This window comes from Myotis myotis, unplaced genomic scaffold (assembly GCF_014108235.1).
Source record: "Myotis myotis isolate mMyoMyo1 unplaced genomic scaffold, mMyoMyo1.p scaffold_m19_p_11, whole genome shotgun sequence".
In the NCBI taxonomy this organism is placed as follows: domain Eukaryota; kingdom Metazoa; phylum Chordata; class Mammalia; order Chiroptera; family Vespertilionidae; genus Myotis; species Myotis myotis.
The window spans coordinates 24900339-24920892 of record NW_023416315.1 but is presented as its reverse complement, the minus strand read 5'-3'; the positions used below and the strand labels follow the sequence as shown (position 1 = coordinate 24920892).

Genomic DNA, 20554 nt, shown 5'->3' with positions numbered 1-20554 from the left:
AAGAGACAGCCATTCAGAGTGGCTGCAGCATGGGGTGCACCCAGCAAGGGGTGAGGCTCAGAGGCCAGGAGGGACCAGCCAGTGTAGGGCCTGCTAAGGAGTTCGTAAGGTTCACACTGTGGGCATCAGGAGGCTGAGAGCAGAATTCTCGGAAGCACCTGATTCTCAGTGACGGTTACCCCGTCCCATCACCTCCCCCATTTTCCGAGCTGCTGTAGCTCCCCGGCCACATGGCGATTTGGCAGCAGGATGGGTATGTGTGCACGGCCCGCTTACTAGCTCCATAGCACAGAGCAGAGGGCTTCAGTCTGTGATTTTGATATTTACTTTAAAATAGAAATACTTCAAATGCAGAGTCATAAATATTCATGAAGAGACCTTTCCAATCATTCAGTCACTTAACCCAACGTTTACATCCACCCTTCCTGTCACCACAAGGGAAACAGTACTCGGCAAGGAGAGGAGCGGAGCGGAGCGGAATTGCAGGTTTTCCTATGAGGAACTCACTGGGCGGCGATTTTGATGAACTTCTTCACCAGCTGCACCCGCTTGCCCAGCTGGCTGCAGAGCAGAATCTCTGTGGCCACCCAGAGCTGGACCTCATTGCAGCGCTGGAGCAGGAGGCTGAGGTTCGCCGTGTGCTCCCCACTTCCTTGTCTGCTGAATGTGAAATAGATCAGCTCTTGCTGAAAGAAAAGGTAGTCATGCCAGTGTTTATTTTCAGCACAAAGTCAGGTTGATACAAAATTCAGTCCCTCTTTAAAAGCTCTTTCTGGTAGCCATTCTCATATCGGACTATGCGACAATATATTCAATTTGAAACGACTTCCCTTTAGTTTTAGGGATGCCTCATTAAACAATGTTCACTTAGACTTCTTATATAAATGTATTTCTTTAGAATGTAAGAATGGTGCCTTTACATGGAAATCTAAGACATTCAATGTTTAAATCACTGGCTGTATGAAATCCAAAACTTGTTACGTTGGCAAATTCTAGTGTAAATGAAATACTATCATAGTACTTGTTAAGATGCACGTTAGATGCTCACAGGTAGAGTCTAGGCAAGGGTTCTCAAAGGGGTTAGTGTGAATCAGGATCACCTCTCTTCCCCCAACCAGACTCTGATTCAGGTGGTCTGTGGTAGGGACAAAAATGTCCATTTCTAACAAGTTTCCAGGCAGCGCTGATGATGCTGGTCTGGATGCCCCGGCTTTGAGAGCCACGGACCCAAGACAGTGTCAAATCTTAAATAGAAAGAGCAAGGTCCAAAATGAAAAAAATTTGAGTAAGACCAGTTACTATTTACTATATATATGGACTGTTCCCATGCAAAGCAATAGAAGATTCTTATTTCTAAATGGAGGTGTGTGTATCTACAGAAGTCGTTCACATCCTCCCACTGCCTATGCAGGACGCATCCTGTTCTATTAACATTTCCAAAGTCACATGTCATTGAGCGGGAATAACTCCCCTACTTGCTCAAATACAGATCATCACGTTGAAAATTTAATGAGCAGATATGAGGACCTTTAGAAGTTATTCCCAACTGAAAGCAAAACTCAGGGAGCACACTGGGCCTGAGTCCCTCCTGCAGGAGGAAAGGCTGCCTCATAGTGAAGGTGCCACTACAAGGCAAAGCAAGGGCAGCAAGTGGTTGCACAGAGCTGCTCGCTGCTGGCCTTCTGGTGCCTGTGAGCTTTCCACGGGCTCAACTCCTTCACTCATTGTCAGTGGCATTTTGCCCATAACCTGTTGCTTTATAAATGTTATAAGCTGTCCTCCAGGGAGAAGTTGATGGACGTAAAAGTTTGAAATATACCTCAAAATTTTCAAGAAAGCACTTGACATCTTGCTGAATAGTCTAAATTTATAGAATGTTCTTATGTAAAAGCATGAGTGTGTGTGCACATATATACACACAATATACATATGTTTCTTGTATAACTATTATAAACTTCATGGGAAAAATTCAAATATCAGTATCAACAAATACAAAATAGCTCTTCAGCCCCATTAGAGCGCTCTCTCTCTCTCTCTCTCTCTCTCTCTCTCTATATATATATATATATATATACACACACACACACACACATAATATACATATATACATATCTATCCATACATATAAAACCATGACATGTTTAAATTACATTCTACAAACATATGACTGTACCAGGAGCAAAGAAGGCATGACCAAGTATTTTGATTTTCCTCGGACTGGATCAAATATCAAACATCTTTTTGGACCATGATATTCTAGCATAACGCTATCACTAGATAATGGATCTTTTAAACACCTAGTCACATGCACAAATATTCTTCAAAAAAGAATTCAGAGTTAAAAGAGCACCAGCATTTATTTGATCTTTTCTCTCCTTCCTTACCTCGTGAATGGAATTGAAGAGACTCCAATCAAAATTCATTAATTCCAGAGCAAGATCCCAAGTGTTCATTCCCAAGATCCTCAACGGCCTTTGCTGGGACTCCTCATTTTCTGCCAATGGGTTCTAAACCAACAGAAGCAAAAGGACCCTCAGAGACCTCGATGTGCGACACTGCCCTGGCTGCCCCTGGAAAGGCACTAGAAGCCCAGATCAGAAAAGCAATCTTGTCTGAGGGCACTTCATATTTCCCCCGGTCTGTTCACCTTCAGTGAGTTACAGCCAATTTAGGAAACAGCCTTGCAAAGAGGAGAACGTGATCAATGAGTTGGCCAGCCCCCTGCCTCCCCGATGCGTGCCGCACAAATCTGATTATAAAACACTGCCGGGCAGACAGCATAATGAAAGCAAAAGCTCTGAAGCTACTTGGGCTTCTGGTAGGAATTAATATGCCAACAGGGTGAGTATAAAAACAAACAGAAGAAATGTCACGGCACACTTCAATAAAGACAGACACGGCTTCTACAGGAAATGTGCTTAGTGAGACACACATTCACACATTGTGTTACAGCGCTCGTGGTAAGCGAACACAATTTAAATGTGAAATAATATAAAAGTGACTTCATTTATACCGTGTGGTGGGGGATTATTTTAAGTATCAGTGCTTCCTTAAAATATGGCATGAAATTATTGAATGTCACCACAACTTTAAATCTACTGTCACTGTTAAATGTATTAAAAATTACTCGGCCTCTTTTCAAAATATTTGATATTTTTAAATTAAAATAGAAATACTCCCATTGGAGGGTGGACTTGAGCAGTTAATGAAATAGTTACTGAGTCGGAAAAGAAAGAATGGGACTTTGCAAACTACATGACATCGCAGGATGGAGGCAATCGCTCCGATTCCAGGAATTAACCTCTGTTTCTAAACTGCAAAATAAACTATTTGCATTTTAGAATTTTTACATATATGAATAGTAATTTTCTAATTAAAAAAAGGAATGGCAAAGGACCTTCACAGAGCTTTTCCACAGACTTGATTCTGCTCAGAGCAGGTCAAGGTACAAACTGTCCCCATGTCCCCAGAGTGGGAGGCAGAGGGGAGCTCAGCCCGGGCGGATGGCCTGGACGCACATGCAGATATGGAGGCGCTGAGGTGGGGACAAGCCAAGGCTTCTCAGGGATTGTCTGATGGGACCAGACGGAAACCAGGCTGCACGGCAGACACTTGGAGGGAGAGCCACGGGTTGAGAAGTAGCACTAACCTCTGCTCACTGAGCTGGAGGCGTAAGGATATTTTCACATGGCCTTGAACCCCTCCTACTCTCTCCCTAAATATGCCCCTTCCCTTGGTACTGCCCTACGGTTTATTCAAGGTTGTCTACCACCCTCTCGGAGAAATGCTTTCTATGTATTCCTCCATCCCATTCATCCAGGGCTCCAGTCCTGCTTTCCAAGAATATTATCTACAATATAGTGGATACTGGTGGTTTCACGTGCTATTCATCCTTTACAATGTCCCCTGTCAACTGAATTATTTTGGAGATAAAATACCTACAGCTATGATTCTAATGGGGAAATGTTAGGTGGTGTGCAGAGTTGGTGGGGGAAACATTCAAGGGCAGGATGGTGTCTGGCTCATCTTCGAATGCACTTTGTAGCATCCACTGGGACCCCGACTCGGCCCTGCCTTCTCCTCTTCTGCAGCTGGCCCTGGGCAGAGGAGATGAGAGCTCTGGGAATGCAGGTTTCCTTCATCACCAGGAGCCCAGAAAAGCCACACAGTAGATTGTGCTCCTTCATGGGGAGGGGTAAAGTCCACTCAATCTCATTATTTACTCAGAGATGCCGTGCAGCATCAGTGTGTCGTGTGTCACCGATGGAATTACATTGTGTGCAGACACAGGACGAGTGACCTGTGGGATGCTCAGAACTGGAAAGGGCCCAAGTTAGAGCCGAATATAAATGGAAGCGACCCTAGGACTGTCCCCTCCCTGATTGTGGGAAGCTAGAGTAAGCTACTCAGCCTCTCCCCACTCCACAGGGTTACTGGGATGGCAAATGAGATATTGTTTATAAATTACTCAGCACCTACGTGTCTGGTAATAAGTATCCAAAATGACAGTGACTAATATTATGGTAGCTTGATATTCTGTAGGTAATTTAGCATAAAACATGTGTTATTGTAAGCCAGTCTGATTTACCTACATGGCATATACATTCTTCAATTATATGTACACCAGGAGCCAGCTAGGCAGCCCCAGCCCAGGGGTGACTCCATGACACAGACCGGAGACCAGGAGTCTAGAGGGTACAGTCACAACCTGGTAAAACGGACTTCTTATGGGCGATGAACACTCCCATACAGAAAGAACCAAACAGGTTTTTAGAAACAAGCATCTACTTAGGTGTCCATGTTCTTACATTTGAACTGAAATAACTTACAGTATGGTTCCTACATTTCCTTAACCTCTCACTCTTCAGTGGCCTCTGAGGTCCCACTGTTGTGAGACCATTTTGCATGGGGAAGGCTGACACCCCTTCTTCAAGAAAAGGGGTGCACTCCAGGTGAATCAAATGGATGCAAACCAAGGATGGAGTTTCTCCCTTAAATCCTCTCAGGGTGCATCTCTTGGGCTACTCTCCACATGTCCACCAGAAAAGAAGATGTGGAATTAAGATCCATTGGTAAAGAAGTCACTTCTCTCAAATCCCTTGTTTCAGGGGCTCAGAGAGAAGGAGGATTTAACTGAGGAAGGGTTTAGAATTCCTCAAGTTGTGCGTCTTTGATTTGCCAAGGCAATGTTACTCGACACGTGTACTGTTGGCTAGAAGAGGAAACAATTCAATGTATTTTTCTGGCATTCATTATGAAACAGACACAAGTATGCTTTCAGTCTGACATCTGTGTCCGTGTGTTTCAAGTGCAAGGCTAAAGGTCCTCACCAAAGTGTCAGCCAGGTCTTTCCGGTAGACATATATCCGGCCAGATGCTTCCAGGGATTTGGAGATGGCCAGGTCATTGGGATGAAGTTCACGCTTTCCTATATTTAAAAAAAAAAAAAAAAGTAATTTAGAAACACACAAACAGCAGTAGGCATACAAGGTGTATCTGAAGAGTGAAACGCACCAAAGAAAAATATTTCAAAGGAAATAGGATGCAAAGTAGATGGAATTGAGTTCTGCGTAGTCTCTATAATGACACCAATGATACTGTGGGGGCAGGGCCATCACTGCTCACTATCCATGAAGGAATCCTCTTGTGAGTCTCTTACGATATTTAGTCACTCTTTGGAACACAGAACATTTTAGGGGAGAAAGTACAATTTACTCATAACCCCAGCATTCTATGATAACCATATGATGGGAATATTGGTTAACATTTAGGCATACTTTTGTTCTGATTTTTATGAGAGAGAGAGAGAGAGAGAGAGAGAGAGAGAGAGAGAGAGAGAGAGAGAGAGAGAGAGAGAGAATTCATATACATACATATATAGTGGCAATTATTTATACATATGCATACATATTTATTATGAATACATTTATTTTTGATTATGTAGTTTTATATTCTGATTTTTATTATAAGCACTTACCCATTTGTCAAAATTATTTACATGTCATATTTAATTGGTTCCGTAACAGCCTATTATACTATCATTTAATTTTCCTGCTTTTGTTGAACATTTCAGGTTTTCTAATTTTTTTGGTCATATAAATTAGATGGCAAGATGTATGCTAAATCCTAGCACAGGGCCTGGGATGTAGCAGGGGCTTGATAAACGGGATCTATTATTACCGCAGCCATAATGTATACTGCTGAAGTCAACATCCTCATGCATAAATCTTTGGCTGCTTATGATGATTTTCTCAAGATAGGTTCCCAGTAGTGGGATTACTGGGTCAAAGGGAATGAATATTTTTGAAGTTTTTGGTGCAAACTGCCAAATTGTTTTCTAATACACTGACCAACACTGATCATTACTTTTGGTAAGTTGGCTTTTTTTTTTTTTCTGAAACCAAAAGCAGATTTGCGGTTTATTGTGTATTTCTTGACTGCCAGTGAAGCTGGAATTTTTCATATAATCTTCTTCCATTTTATTTTCCTTCTTGCAAATTGTCCCTGTCCTCTGACCATTTCTCTGCCATTGCTGGAGCGCTCCTGTACAATAGAGAAATGTACTCCTCCTAACAAGACGCAGGTGGGGATTGACCACAGGAATACTTGAGTTTATTCCACTGTAATGCAATCAGCCCCCCCCCACCCCCACACCCACCCCAAAAGCAGCCCTTTCGATACCCAGCCTGGCTGGGAAAGGCGACATTCCACCTCTTTTTCTAGGTAACCTAATCAGCGTAAATGCCAAATTTTGTTTTGAACAGTTCTGCTTAATACAGAGCACACGAACGATAATCTAATACATTCTTTACAGCCCCACATTATAAAGATCAATAGCACTGTCACGCTGGGCTGTTGACGTGTGTAGTAAATGGTCCCGCACGGCTAGGCTCAGAGGTTCTTCCATCTCCTCCCTCTTTGTTTGGCTATAATTTCTTGCAACCCTCTGTGTGCCCAGATGTACCTTCAATCTGAATTTATGAGAGCCATTCTGCACTTGCTATGGGATCGAATACCATGGCGTCTGACAGTAATTTTTCCAGGTGCTCAGAAATCCCCCTTCTTTTCAGGTTTGTCACCATACTATAAAAGATTAAAGCTGAAAACATTTTAAGCTCTGAATATCTGGGTAGGTTGTTATTACCTACATACATATACCTACCCTCGGTACAAAATAGCACAAAACCTACTGAAAGCTATAAGGATAACAGTACCAGTCTTTTTAGAAAAAGCCATGAAACCTACAAAAGGCCAACATCTTTAAACTTTTTTTTTTACAGTCAATCTCATTGTCATTTTACTTTGCAGTAGCATTTGAAACATTATTTATTGAAAATTGTGTAATTAGAACAAGGAATACATTAAGCCCTGTTTTTTTCTTCTTCTTCTTCATAAAAATATGATTGTTCGGGGATATTAAGCTGCAGGCAGAAAGGTTCTTAATGGATAAAACTGCTGATTGATGGAAACTGATGGCACATTTCCAAACTGGTGGGATAATTCCAGAGAGAAGCTGATATTTCTAGTGATGATTAGCAATGAGTCTACGCATATTAATTCGCCACTGCCCACCCTGGTGAATCTGATTTAATAGAGTGTAAAAATGGTATTTCATGGCCATCAGATAGAAACTGGGTAGTAAGAGAGCTGCTCATTAATTTCCAGGTTCACACATGGCCCTGTTGGGTCCCACATGACTCTCTGCCCCCCGCACCCCCCCCCCCCCCCCCCCCCGGCCCCGTTCACTCAGGTCCTTTCTCCTCCAGCACTTCTGAGCAGGGACCCGGGACTACTTTTTGTAGTGTTACTGTCTTGAGAGGCAAGCGTTGGTTTTGATGAAACTTAATATTGTTTAGGATCATTTAATAATTTGGTCACTTAAAATTAAATATAACAATCATTTGTCACATCTATCTGGAATGTCTGAAATATTTTATTAAAAATTCAACCACTCTCTGATTAAAATGCATGTAATCCCGTTTCTCAAAGTTTTGCTCTTTGTTTTTCTAGGTCAGCGGTTCTCAACCTTGGCTGCACATTAGAATCACCTGGGAGTCTTTTTAAAATCCTGATTTCTGGGCCTCATCCTCTGGAAATTCTGTTTCTTTGTTATGGGGTGGGGCCACAACATTAGTAACAGAATTTCCGGAGGATGAGGCCCAGAAATCAGGATTTTAAAAAGATTCCCAGGTGATTCTAATGTGCAGCCAAGGTTGAGAACCACTGTTCTAGGTAACGTTTTGACGGGATGCACACCTAGGGCCCTAGGAGAGGCTGGATCTGTCCGCGTTGCAATCCACTAGCCTGCAGGTGGGACGGTTTTACCTGGCTCCGAGTAACAAAGCAAGAGAAGCAGTGTTCTGTCCCATAATGCTCTCATGCCAAGTTAAATTCTGATATTCCCCTCCTGACTCCAGGATGCTAACAAAGGGTGAAGAGCAATGCGGTCATCTGCTCCCCTCCCCCACCCACCCGCTCACCTCCTCCCATTTTTCAGTGCTAAGTCACTTCCTTTGTATTTTTCTCAGGGTTAATGAGATATTCAATAAAACCATAAGCCAAAAAGGAGGCCAGCATGCTGCAGTCTCACAGGCTCTGGTGAAAGCAAAGGGTCTGCTCAGGCCGCCGGGATCAATAGTGTCAGCTTGTAATCTGTGTGATCGTATTCCAAACAGACAAGAAACCATCCTCTGAGGATCAATGAGGCCCGAGAGGAGACAAAGCTATAAGCAGGCCTCCCTCCCCACGTCCACCTGCGGGAACACGGCCTGCGAGCTTCGGGCCTGTGGTGCAGGCTTTATTTCCTGCAATAGGGAGTCTGTAAGTATTAAATCGTCAGCCAGCAATATGCCTAGCTGTGCTTCTTTTTCCTTCCTAAAGTAATTTCATCCTTTAGCAATTTCCCACGTTAATTTAAATATGAAAACAGAGGGCTTATCTAGAGTACAAAATATGAGAAGCTTTTTAATGTATTTCCGAGCATGGGCATGCCTCTCTATGCAGCTCTCAGGGAGGATGCTCAGCATCCCACGGTACCCGGCTGTCGTCATGGAAACTCCTCTGGTGGGCGGCATCTCATTGTCCCTGTGGCCGTCCAGCTGTGGACCCGAGGGGAACGCGCCGCACCACGTTGACTCTGTACGAATGTGAACTCCCTCCCCTCGGAGGAGACCCAGCGAAAGGTTAGTGTTTGGGGAAAGAAGGGCGCTCACCCCCGGAGAAGGAGACGGCCACCAGGGCCAGGTCCTCTTCCGCGTGCTGGATCTTCTCCGCCACGACTCTCAGGACCTCCTGGGCTGTACTGGACACCTTGGCCTTCACGCTGACATACGAGTGCTCCGTGATGTACACGTGGCAAAAAACTGCACAGGACAGAAACCTAGTCAGTACACGGAGGGCCGTGGCTCTGAGGCACAGACTTTTCTAAATCAAGGTGCCCACCCTCTTCGTTTCACTAGTATGGAACACCCACAGCTAGAATACCTACTGATGCACGCACGTGGGCGCCGGAGGGCATATGCACACAGATGTGTGCTTGCACACACACGGGAAACAGACTTTATGTGCTACTGAGCGAGTCTGGGTAGGACTCGGGCTTCCCACATGGTCATGAGAGACCCAGGTGCGTGCTCACGGTGGAGCTGGTCGACCCAGCACAGGGGAGTCTGCGGAACCTGTACTTGTGAGGGTTACTGATCACCCAAATCAGTCTACTGAAATGTCTAGCATACATTTTTACTTTACCCTCCATTTCTGGACAGTCACAGTGACCCAATCAAGACCGCCACATTTTGTTATAAGAATTCTCTTAAGCTTATCTACAAATTTGCCATTTGCCATGGTTTTTGTATACAGCCTTTTTTTAATTCTTAATTTTTTTAACTTTATCTTTATTGCTGACATTATTACAGATGACTCCATATTTCCCCGCTCCCGTAGCCCACCTCCACCCCCCACCCCCCACCCAGCCTCCGCCCTCTCTCCCCTCTGGCCATCACCACGCTGTGATCTGTGTCTACGGGTTATGCATACATGCTCTTTGGCGAATTCCTTCACTTTCTTTCATCTGGTCCTCCCCTCCCCCTCTCCTCTGACATCTATCTGTCTGTTCCATGTATCCATGCCACTGTTTCTATTTTGTTTGTCAGTTTATTTTGTTTATTAGATTCCACATATAAGTGAGATCATATGGTATTTGTCTTTGTCTGACGTGCTTATTTCACTTAGCACAATAATTTCCAGGCCCATCCATGCTGTTCAGTGGTGGTGAGTTTAGTTTCCAACTAGTGGTCACATTTCTAGCCATTTTAATTTCCTTTTTATTGTCTGCAGTGCTAATAATTATTACTAGGACATTATCACCAGCTGGGTGAACGGGTCCTGGAGAAATGCTTCTTTATGATTTGGTAGCAGAAACTGTTTTAATAGCAATCGAGATAACTGACACATTACTTGCTTATTTTCTCAGCTACTTTGAACAGTAGTGTCCCTGGGACACTATTACATGATCAAGGAAACGATAACGCCCAAAGGCTGTGTTTCCAGGCAACATTACACTCTTCCCACCGTTTCCTCTTCTTTAGAAAAGACAGGAGGACAATGATATACTGAGACATTTTTCTCTCCTATTATACAACATTTTTTAAAAAGGAGTGCAGATGCTGGAGAAATTTTATATGAAATTTAAACGGCACCACACAATAACCCCAGGGATGTTTGCACAGAAATGCAAGTAAAGCAAAGACAAACTATGAGTTTACATGTGCCAACCTCAACGTAGGCGCGCCACCAGGAGGCATTGACAGTATTTAGCTTTTGGTTTCATTGGGTGTGTCACTGAGACAACAGCATCTAGCAAATAGTTGTTTGATATGTTGTCAACAGACTCCTGAGGGACAAAAAGGCCTTTTCCTTGCATAGGAACATGGAACTTTTGAGCAAGGCAAAGATCCCATCTACAAGCCACTAAATGTGATGTAAGTCACAGCTTGCTTAACGTACTGATGAACAAACAAAAAGAGGCCAGGGCCTTGGAATACTCAGCTTGGAAAACAACGCAATTAAATTGTGAGACAAACAGGCAGGGAAGGTCAGCAAGCAAGGAATTAGAGGTGAGACCATTTTGTTTGCTCTTCCACTTCTTATGACACAACAGCACCCTCGCGAGCAGCGTGATATACAAACAACACCACAGAAGCATTCTTGTGACATTGGGCTAAGTGTTCAAGAGGCTGAGCAAATGTTAACGCTCTCGCTTTGAACTGCAGTGCTGACTGAAAGGCCAGTTAAGGGAGAAGGTCTCTGAGTCACCTCGAGTGAACATTTTAATTGCTGTGTTTCCCGGCTCTGCACTTGACTCAGCCCTTATCCAAACAGGAGGAACCCGTGTTCTGTTCCGTTACAAAATGTTACCATAGAACAAAGCATGTCAGCATCTTCAGGGAGCTGTTTCCCCTCTACTGACCAGTGGGTCCCAAGCCTTTTGGGCACTGATGGGCATGGACTGAGGACATACTGGGCATGGGGCACTGCCCAGCACCACCATTTCTTGCAGGAACTTTGATGGCACATCCTTCCTTTCATTATTCTCTCAGAGATTTCTTTTCTAAACGTGCCCTGCACATGGGCTTCAGTGGCCATTCCAGCTAGTTACAGGCCAGGGGCTGACCGGGGGTGGGGAGGGGGGGATGGGGCGGGGGGAAGGACCCAGAGGAAGGCTGCATTTCCAGGCAATTTTGCACCTCTTCCCAAGAATGCGGGAAGCTCTTTGCAGTCTCCTTTCCGTAGTTCCCAAATTGGGAATTGGCCAGTGTCCTTGGGCCTGGCCAGTGTGGCTCAGTGGTTGAGCATTGACCCAGGAACCAGATCATGGTTGGATTCCTGGTCAGGGCACATGACCAGGTTGCAGGCTCTATTCCCAGTAAGGGGCGTGCAGGAGGCAGCTCATCCATGATTCTCTCTCATCACTGATGTTTCTATCTCTCTCCCCTCTCTGAAATCAATAAAAACATAACTAAAAAAATGTCCTTGGTCCCGGGGGACACTATTACATGATGAAGAAAAGGGTAGCACCCAAAGCAAGAAAAGAAAAGCCATCATTTTTTGATGCGAATGTGCTGGTTAAAGGGTGTGACAGCTGGAGTGTTCAAGCTGTAGAGCGATGGTGACTGACAGCGGCTCCACCTGCCCCCACACCATACTCACTTTCCTCCGTTTCAGTCACAGCGCCTCGATGCTGGAGCCAGTTCTCCTTAAGGCTGAACTGGTGGAAAAGGGCCTTATTCTGTGAGAAGGGAGAACAAGAACAATGAATGAATGTATTCCTGCCCTTTGGAAAGCCACAGCTGTTTACAACATGTTCCAAAAGAGCTAGCCAATTTCTTTTTTAAATATGAAATCCACCCATCCAATCACAGAGGAATAAACTGGGAGTTGCCTCAGCTAATGTATGTGGAGGTGGACAGTCTGAGCAACACGACAGACCCCCGTCAAGGCCAGCAGGGCAAAACGTTCCTCCAATTACTCCCTGCCACAGGCTGCAGAGTATCTGGTTATGACAGACACCCCCAGATTCTTCTGAGAACCCCAGTATCCTCCCTGCTTTGGGATAAAGCAGCCTTGAGATGGCCTCATACTCTGCTGTAGGACAATGACTTTCCTAAGGGAAACAGGTACCTTATCAGCTTCTATAAAGCTTGTGCCTGAAACTCACTTTACATTCTCTCCCTCAAGTTGAATAGGAAACACATTCATTCTGGCTACTACCCCCCTTTCTGGGTTGCAAGTGCAAAACTTTTTCTTCTAAGACTTTTTTACACTTGCTGTCAAGATTCTTGCCTGGAATTTTTTTTTTCTTCTTCCGTGTTTGACATTCAGATTTGCATCACTCTGGGGACACTGGGAAAACTCAGAAACTTCAAAATGCCCCACCAGAAACAAAAAACAAAAACCTGAGAACAAGTCCAGGGCACAGGGCCGACCCTGAGCCTGCACTAGCCCAGGGAGGCTGATGCAGGAGAGTATAAGCAAGCTGCAGCCTAGGTCCCCAGCCTCTGAGCCTAATCACCCCATCTCAGGCAAGAGGGGCTGCCTTACTTACCTTCCTCTGTGGTGAATATTCATCGACGGTGCTGAAAGGAAAAGAAGGAGAAGTCGGTCTTTGTCCCCAACCCAGAATAACGCAGCTATTGTCGCTGAAGACTCATTTTCAGGCCCTGGGTGGAGGCTTTTGCTTTTCCAAAAGATAAGACACTTGACCTTGGGCAGTGGGTTCCCAGGGAACCGGGCAGACACGGAGCCGTCTGCCCGACGGGTGGGTTTTGCTTCCCACCCGCAGAAAGCGAACCCTGCAGGCAGAGCCAGCTCTCTTCCCTCCACAGAAGCCCCAGTGCCCTCAGAGGTGGACAGATTTCCGTGGAGAGCATCGTCACTGTGGGAGCCAAGTGGCTGCACTGCATCTCTCCCAGGATATTTCTGCGTGTGGTGGAACTGGGGACATTCTGCAGGGCCCCAGTTCAAATCTTCTTCCAGAATCTAAAGACATTTCATAATCGTGTGCCAAAAACCCAAGGACCGTGTCTTACACCATTTGCTTACTTTAATTTATTATTTCCCACTTCTACGTAAGTTCTTTAATGAAATGTGTTACATTCCATTCATGCCTTTAAGGCATTTAAGTGTATAAAGCCAAGGATGGAAGGTTCCCAACAGGAATAAGCCTTCCACAGGGGGACTATTCTGATGTTGTTTGTCTTTCCTTTTTGTTTCATTTAATTGTTCCTATTTTCACACTAGTCCCGGGCTATGGAAACGGTAGAGTGCAGGCTCCGATAAAAGAAGGCCACCCTAATCCACAACATTCATTTCTAACATACAGTCCCCACTTACACCTCATTTCTGAAGTTCTAAACATGTAATTTTCGTGTTTGAGGGTTTATTTGCTCCCTAAAATTACCTAGACATTTAATTTGCAGGAGGATCATTCTTTACTGAAATCAAGTCAGGTTTTAAATCTCACATCAGTAATCTGGAAGGCCTGAATTAACATTTTCTAGGAGATGTGCATTGGAGACTGCTGGAATCTTAATAGAAGTTTCACCACTTGACAACAGATGTGTTTTGTGTTTGCTAAGTAGAAACCACATTGTAAATCAGAGGACAATTTTCCCCTTCAGATTAACTTTGCAGCTATAGCTGAATAATGAGTTGATGTTTTCATTTACCAAAATGAATAGGAGAGTTCGTATAATCAGAGCAAAGTCAAGTTTTGGCAATTTGAAAGACTAACGACAGATACCTGGGGGGCCCTTGGACATGCTGAAAGTCATTGAGTAAATGGTTTCCTTTAATCTTTCTAAAATGATTTTTTTTAAAAAAACACCCTTGGGGGCCCATAAAATGGAGCTTTTAAAATGCTCTATGACTTGCTGGGACTTATTTATAAAATATTTTTTTCCTATTCCACCAGAGATAGCTATGAGCCCCTAAAACAGCAAGTTAAATAGTTACACTTTTAAAATTACATATTGATATATTAAATAATTGTTTTTTGTTTTAATCCTCACCCAAGGATATATTTACTGATTTTATTTTTAGAGAGATGAGGAGGGATAGAGAGAGAGAAACACTGACGTGCCTCCTGCACGTCCCAACCAGGAATTGAACCCCCAACCTAAGTATGTACCCTGACCGGGAATCGAATCTGAGACCTTTTGGTGTACCGGACAACACTCCAACCAACTGAGCCACCTGTCCAGGGTTGAAATTATTGTTTTTAGATTGTCTTGGCTCAGTTTGTTTCTCTTGTATCAAAAGAAAGTTAAAAAGTAGTTGATAAGCTTGATTTAGTGTTCATTCATTTTGAGACATAAAAACAAAACACAATTTACAACTAGAAAAGCTAAAGAAATCAAGATGACGCTCAGATTCAAAATGAACTTTCTGGGACATCTCGAATTCTACCACATTTGCCGCTTCCTTTCATTGACTGTAACATGGAAAATGAAATACATACTGACGACGGTGCATTCCAAGTATCTTTTGAAATTCTTTCAATTCTTTTTCAAGTATTGGATATTCATATACATCATCCAGGACGTTCCTGTATATGGTCTGGGGGGGGGGGGGAGAAAAATGGCAGTTGAATTGGTTTAATGTCCATTTAGTAATGTCCATTTAGACTTATACAATGGTTATGCCCAGGGAACGGGTGGCCCCCAGGACAACACAGGGGTTCACCCAGGTACCAGGGAGACCCTAAGTGGGGTCACATCTCCGAGCCCCTCACTCGGCTGGCATGGCCCTCTTGTAGCTCTTAGGGCTGTAGGTAGGAAATGCTGGAAACTCAGAGCTCTCTGGCTGGCTACTGCAGATTCCTATGCCTGTTCTATCCTTTAAAAAATGCTACCCACATAATCATCTGGGAGGGAAAAATGTCAATTGAGTTATATTACCCAGCTGTTTTAGAAACAACGTCAGTTTAGTCAAAGAGCTGGCTGAACAGCCTTTCACTGGATGTCGAAATGACGTCTGAATTTTGAATTCGAGTGCTTTACTCCATGAAAGAGAAACAGCCAGACACCTCCCTGTTCCGAAACAGAGCCCTTCCTGGCTCAAGTCCCATCGGCCCCTCTGCACAGCTATACGGTTTGGGTGGCCAAAGGACTCCAAGCACCCTCAAATCACCTCCAGAGAGTGATCTGTGTTGAAAAGATGGTGCAGCCTATTACTGATTAGAAAAATACATCAGTTTATCTAACTCCAAATGTACATCTAGGTTAGCATCTATCTTATAAGCTATTATTACTTAAAATTCTTAAAATATGCCATAGCCTCAAAAAGGTTCATAATGTATATATTGGGAATGTAGTTTTTAAATGATAATGTTTTATGCAAATATTGTATCTATGAGACCGGTTAGTTCAAATTTATAATAAATCCCAATATATTAAATACTATTAAGTTTTGAAGTACGTTTTATTTTACCTTCCTTAATCATTTCATTTGCACTCAAACTTCCCATGACTTGTATAAGGTAACACTAAGTTAGTGAATGTAAAGTTTGCCCTCTACGTTTTTTCATAATGAATTAAAATTTTAAAAATTCTATCTATGTAAGGAATATCAGGCCTTAGAAGTCAAAGCAAATTAACACTTTGTTTAAATCATGACTATAACCTACAAATGAGTTTTTCAAATGCATAACTAAAAATAAAAGCAGTCATCTGGCATCAAGGGATAGCTGGCAGTTTCCCATTACCTTTAAGAACATTTTGGAATGTTCATCTTCATGTAGCCAGTCTTTGTACAGAGAAATCCACTGTGAAACAAGATGCAAGACCTTACGTTTCCGGCAAGGAACGTCGGAGTTTTCTTCTTTGCCTTGATACTTCTTAGCAGAATAGGTGCAAGTGGTTAAGAAAGAATAGTGCCTTGTTGGAAATAAAAATGTTCTTATGAAAGCATATTTTCTAAAGAATCTACAGGTATCTAAGCTTACAAGGAAGAAAAGAATATCTGTAGAGAGACCAAAAGGTGTAAAGCCAGGAAAAGATTTACGCACACTCGGAGACAGGCCATGCAGATGAGGGTTAGACGATGCCACTCTCAGCTGCTGACTTAGTTCCGCAGGTGGCACAGGTTACTGTCACCTCGAAGAGATACCAGGTGGCCCATTAATTTCAAGGGTGGCTCCAAGGGATCTGGCCGCACTGTTTCCATGAAAGTTACGAGAGAGCGAGGCCACATGTCCTTTGCTCCTCAGAAAGTCACACCCTGTAAATCCAGTTACTTCTAAAGTAGCCCCAAATGAGCACAGATTTCTGAAGCATAATTTGTGACATTTTCCAAATGCCCACCCCTAGGAATTTACTTAAAATAAAAAGGGACTGGATAAATGTGCAAACATAAATAAAAAGGACTGCTAATTTTAATTTCCACTGGAATAAAGAAAATATGAATGCTTTAGTCACTGAGGATAGTTAATGAAATTATTTACATATCCACTTAATGGGCTATTCTGCAGCCTTAAAACTGATAGCCCAGCAGTACATTTACTGACAAAGAACATCCCAGCATATCGTTAAGTAGGAGAATAAGAAAAGGGCATGTTAGGACGATCCATTTCCATTAACTATGCTCATTTATACGAATAATTCCATTACCTGGAAAGATATACTGACAGTTAACAGTGGCTTCTCAAGGTAATGAGATTTCAGAACACATGAATTGCTACTCTACTTATAAGTGTGTTTTCTAATTTGTATACAATGACCATGTGTTAACTATGTTGTTAACATTGTTAAAAACACCCTAGCTGGTTTGGCTCAGTGGATAGAGCTCCAGCCTGCAGACTGAAGGATCCCAGGTTCAATTCTGGTCAAGGGCACATGCCCGGGTTGCAGGCTCAAACCCCAGTAGGGGGCGTGCAGGAGGCAGCCAATCAATGATTCTCTTTCATCACTGATGTTTCTCTCTCTCTCTCTCCCTCTCTCTCTCTCTCCCTCTCTCTCTCTCTCTCTCTCTCTCTCTCTCTCTCTCTCTCTCTCTCATCTCTGAAATCAATAAGAATATATATTTTAAAAATTATTAAAAATAATAACCTCAAAGGCAACATGGTTAAAGCCCGAGGAATGAGACAGAAGCTTGGTGTTTTCCAAATCAATCTAGTGTTTTTTCCTGCAAAATTAAGATTTCTGAGTCTCCTGGACACTGGAAGGTTCACTAGGAATAGGAAAAGCTAAGCTACAACACACAGGTAGGCTTTGGGGTTGATGGACAGGTGTCTATATTCCTTAAGGCTGATACATAATTGCAAAAGAGAAGCAGATTCTATATCAGGCTTTGTACATATTTTAAAACATAATTCAGTACCTGTCTCCTGAACCTGCAAAAATACATACGACCATCTGATTTCTTTAATTTCCACTGGTGACGTAAACTCAAGCAAACATGCAAAGACTGTTAAAGTATCCATTTCATTCAGTTTTTCTCTTGAAAGGCAAAATATAAAGATTTATCCCACTTATGCAAATGCCCTTTTTTCCTTTTCCTGTAACTATCATGGCTTGACTACTATGAAGAAAAAAAAATATGGAAAATTAAGAAATACTAAACTTCTTCCTTTTAGGTCAAGAGGTAAATAAGCTTTTTATTATGGCTGCATATACATTCTACAATTATGGGCCTGCAAATTAAAGCAATTTTGAGAACTGAAATTTCAATAACTCTTCTTCATTCATCATTATCACCACTTATTTGCTTAATCATGTTCTCTACCCTACAAGATGCACTTTAAAAGTATATACTGGTTAAATTTACATTCATATTATTCTGGTTTTCTGGTATCAGGACATATTCAAATGTATGTCCACACATTTTGCTCATGCTAAATTATATTGGCTTACAAATTTAGCTGGGTGTGGGGAGAGAAATAGTGGGAAAGTATTCAGTGTAATGCAGTGAACATTAGCCCAACTGGGCTGTGAGCTTGAATAATGCTCTTTATGATGATAAAAGTTGAAAGATCTTAAATTCTATCACAATAAAAGTATCCACCTAAGATATCCCAACACAATAAAATTGGCTCTAACCTATAAATATTCAAAAAACAATGGGGGGAAAAGACCAAAAAAAACAATTTAGGCCATTCTTTAGAATGTGATAGCAGTAGGGTATAAAAGATATCGTCACTAAAATATACTTCAAACTATCTCAGATTAAATATGGATATCATATTTTTGTTTGTGATTTGCATTATTTCATAAAAGGCAGAGACTGTAAATATATCAAAATAGTCATGTAAAAAAATTCCTGGCTTAAAATGTTCTGGATTCCATGGGTTTTGATAATTACTAAAAAAGCTGCTAAGGAATTGAACTAAATTTGTATATAAGACTAGAAGTCCGGTGCATGAAATTCATGCATGGGGGGAGGGGGTGTCCTTCAGTCTGGTCTGTGCCCTCAAGTGATGTCTGACTGCCGGTTTAGGCCCAATGCCTGCGCAATCCGGGACGCTGCATGCACCAGTGACCATACTTCTCAAACAGGTGAAAGGCATCTTGCTGTTGTATGGGCAGCTACATTTTTTTGCCCTGATTATAAAAAGCAGTACATAACATAATCCTTCTGAGGCAGTAGTACCATTTTCCCCATCTTATGGGTGGAAAAACTGAAGCAGAGAGAAGTTAAGCAATTGGCTTTGTCACACAGTTATAAGTGTCAGAATCAGGGCTGACCACAAAATGTGCAAGCTGGAGTCCATGCATGTCATCCCTGCATCATCCTGTGTTTTTTTTTTTCAGTGTTAGAGTAGCCTTGCCAGGTTTTAATTTTTAAATCTAAGAGACTGTTCCCAATATATAGGGTAGGGTCTCTAGGCCTGGCTGGCGATCAGGGTTGATCTGTGGGGCGACCAGTAGGCAGGGTGCCGGGGGGGGGGGGGGGGACCCCCACTGGCACCTGCCTTGGCTGGCAGCCTGGCGCGCTCACTGGCTCTTCCCTCTGGCACCCCCCCTGCACACCCCCCCCCCCCCCCCCGCCACCACTCACTCCCACCCCGCCCTCCCCGCCGCCACCGCCACTGGTCGCCTCCCTCTTGTGGGGCAGACCCACAATGCAGGAGCCGCCCCCAGGGGGCGGCTCCTGCATTGAGCATCTGCCAACTGGTGGTCAGTGCGCGTCATAGCGACCTGTCATTCTGCCATTTGGTTGATTTGCATATTAGAGTTTTATTATATAAAATGTCTTAGTCAAAGACTCAAAACATGTTTACCGGCAAGCAAAGTTTTAGAGATTCTTCAGGGAAATTCTATGAGGCATTAAATTACTCAGTGGTAATCACAAATTATGCTAGGATCATACTTAAAAATAATCATTGGGAGGCATGTAATGTGCTATAAAACAAACAGTTAAGGGATGGTAATTCTTTTGGAAATATGCTAGCATTAAAATATAGAAGGAATCAGGTCATAGATATTTTTTCAAAACACTTTTAAAGAAGGAGAAATGGAAAAGCCTTGTAATTATTGCTAAATTTCTTAGTTAACACCCCACTTGAAAGCTGTGGAAGAAATCTGTTTTTGAAATTTTCCAAATTCAAAACTATGTTTCAAGACCAGTTTTATGAACTGGTTCTGAGAAGTTTCATGATCTCTACAGTGGCCACACAATGTAGTAAAGCACTAAAAAGTTTCTAGCTTATATTTTTTAAGAGAGACTATGCCCTTTATAAAGTTTTGAAGTACTATTTTAAGCAAAAATGCTAACGTGGAGGAGAAATGTAACAATTATTTAACAGGAAAGACCATTCCTAGGGCTCAATAAAACATAGGTAAATGCAAAAAAATAATAATAATAATAAAATAAAAAACCCATCTTTCTAACGCCTTTCACGTGGGCTCGAGTGGAATCTTCAGTTTGGTCGAATAAATCCCTGACAGCTCCCAGCTCCCTGAATGCTCCTGCAGCATCCCTCCTTCAACACTGTGAGGCAAGGAGTGTGTCTGGGGAACTGAGGGAGTTTTCTTGGCTTGGCTCTTTGGCCTTTCATCTGTTG

At 42.8% G+C, this 20554-nt stretch overlaps 1 protein-coding gene across 13 annotated transcripts in view; it reads right to left on the bottom strand.

The window, feature by feature from the left end:
* Positions 1-20554, bottom strand: part of RAPGEF5 (Rap guanine nucleotide exchange factor 5) — a 196217-nt gene that overhangs the window by 23066 nt on the left and 152597 nt on the right. For 10 of the 13 annotated variants that reach the window (XR_004970861.1, XR_004970862.1, XR_004970859.1 and 7 more), the window contains 8 exons: positions 16259-16403; positions 15014-15111; positions 13100-13130; positions 12205-12283; positions 9213-9362; positions 5331-5428; positions 2385-2507; positions 508-686 (listed from right to left, as the gene is read on the bottom strand). Coding sequence is in view for 9 of the 13 variants with exons in the window: in XM_036327926.1 (XP_036183819.1) it covers positions 508-686; positions 2385-2507; positions 5331-5428; positions 9213-9362; positions 12205-12283; positions 13100-13130; positions 15014-15111; positions 16259-16403 (903 nt within the window). In the remaining 4 variants the exon portion in view is untranslated. The remainder of the gene's footprint in view (positions 1-507; positions 687-2384; positions 2508-5330; positions 5429-9212; positions 9363-12204; positions 12284-13099; positions 13131-15013; positions 15112-16258; positions 16404-20554) is intronic. The other 3 variants (XM_036327923.1, XM_036327922.1, XM_036327925.1) reach the window with 3 other exon arrangements.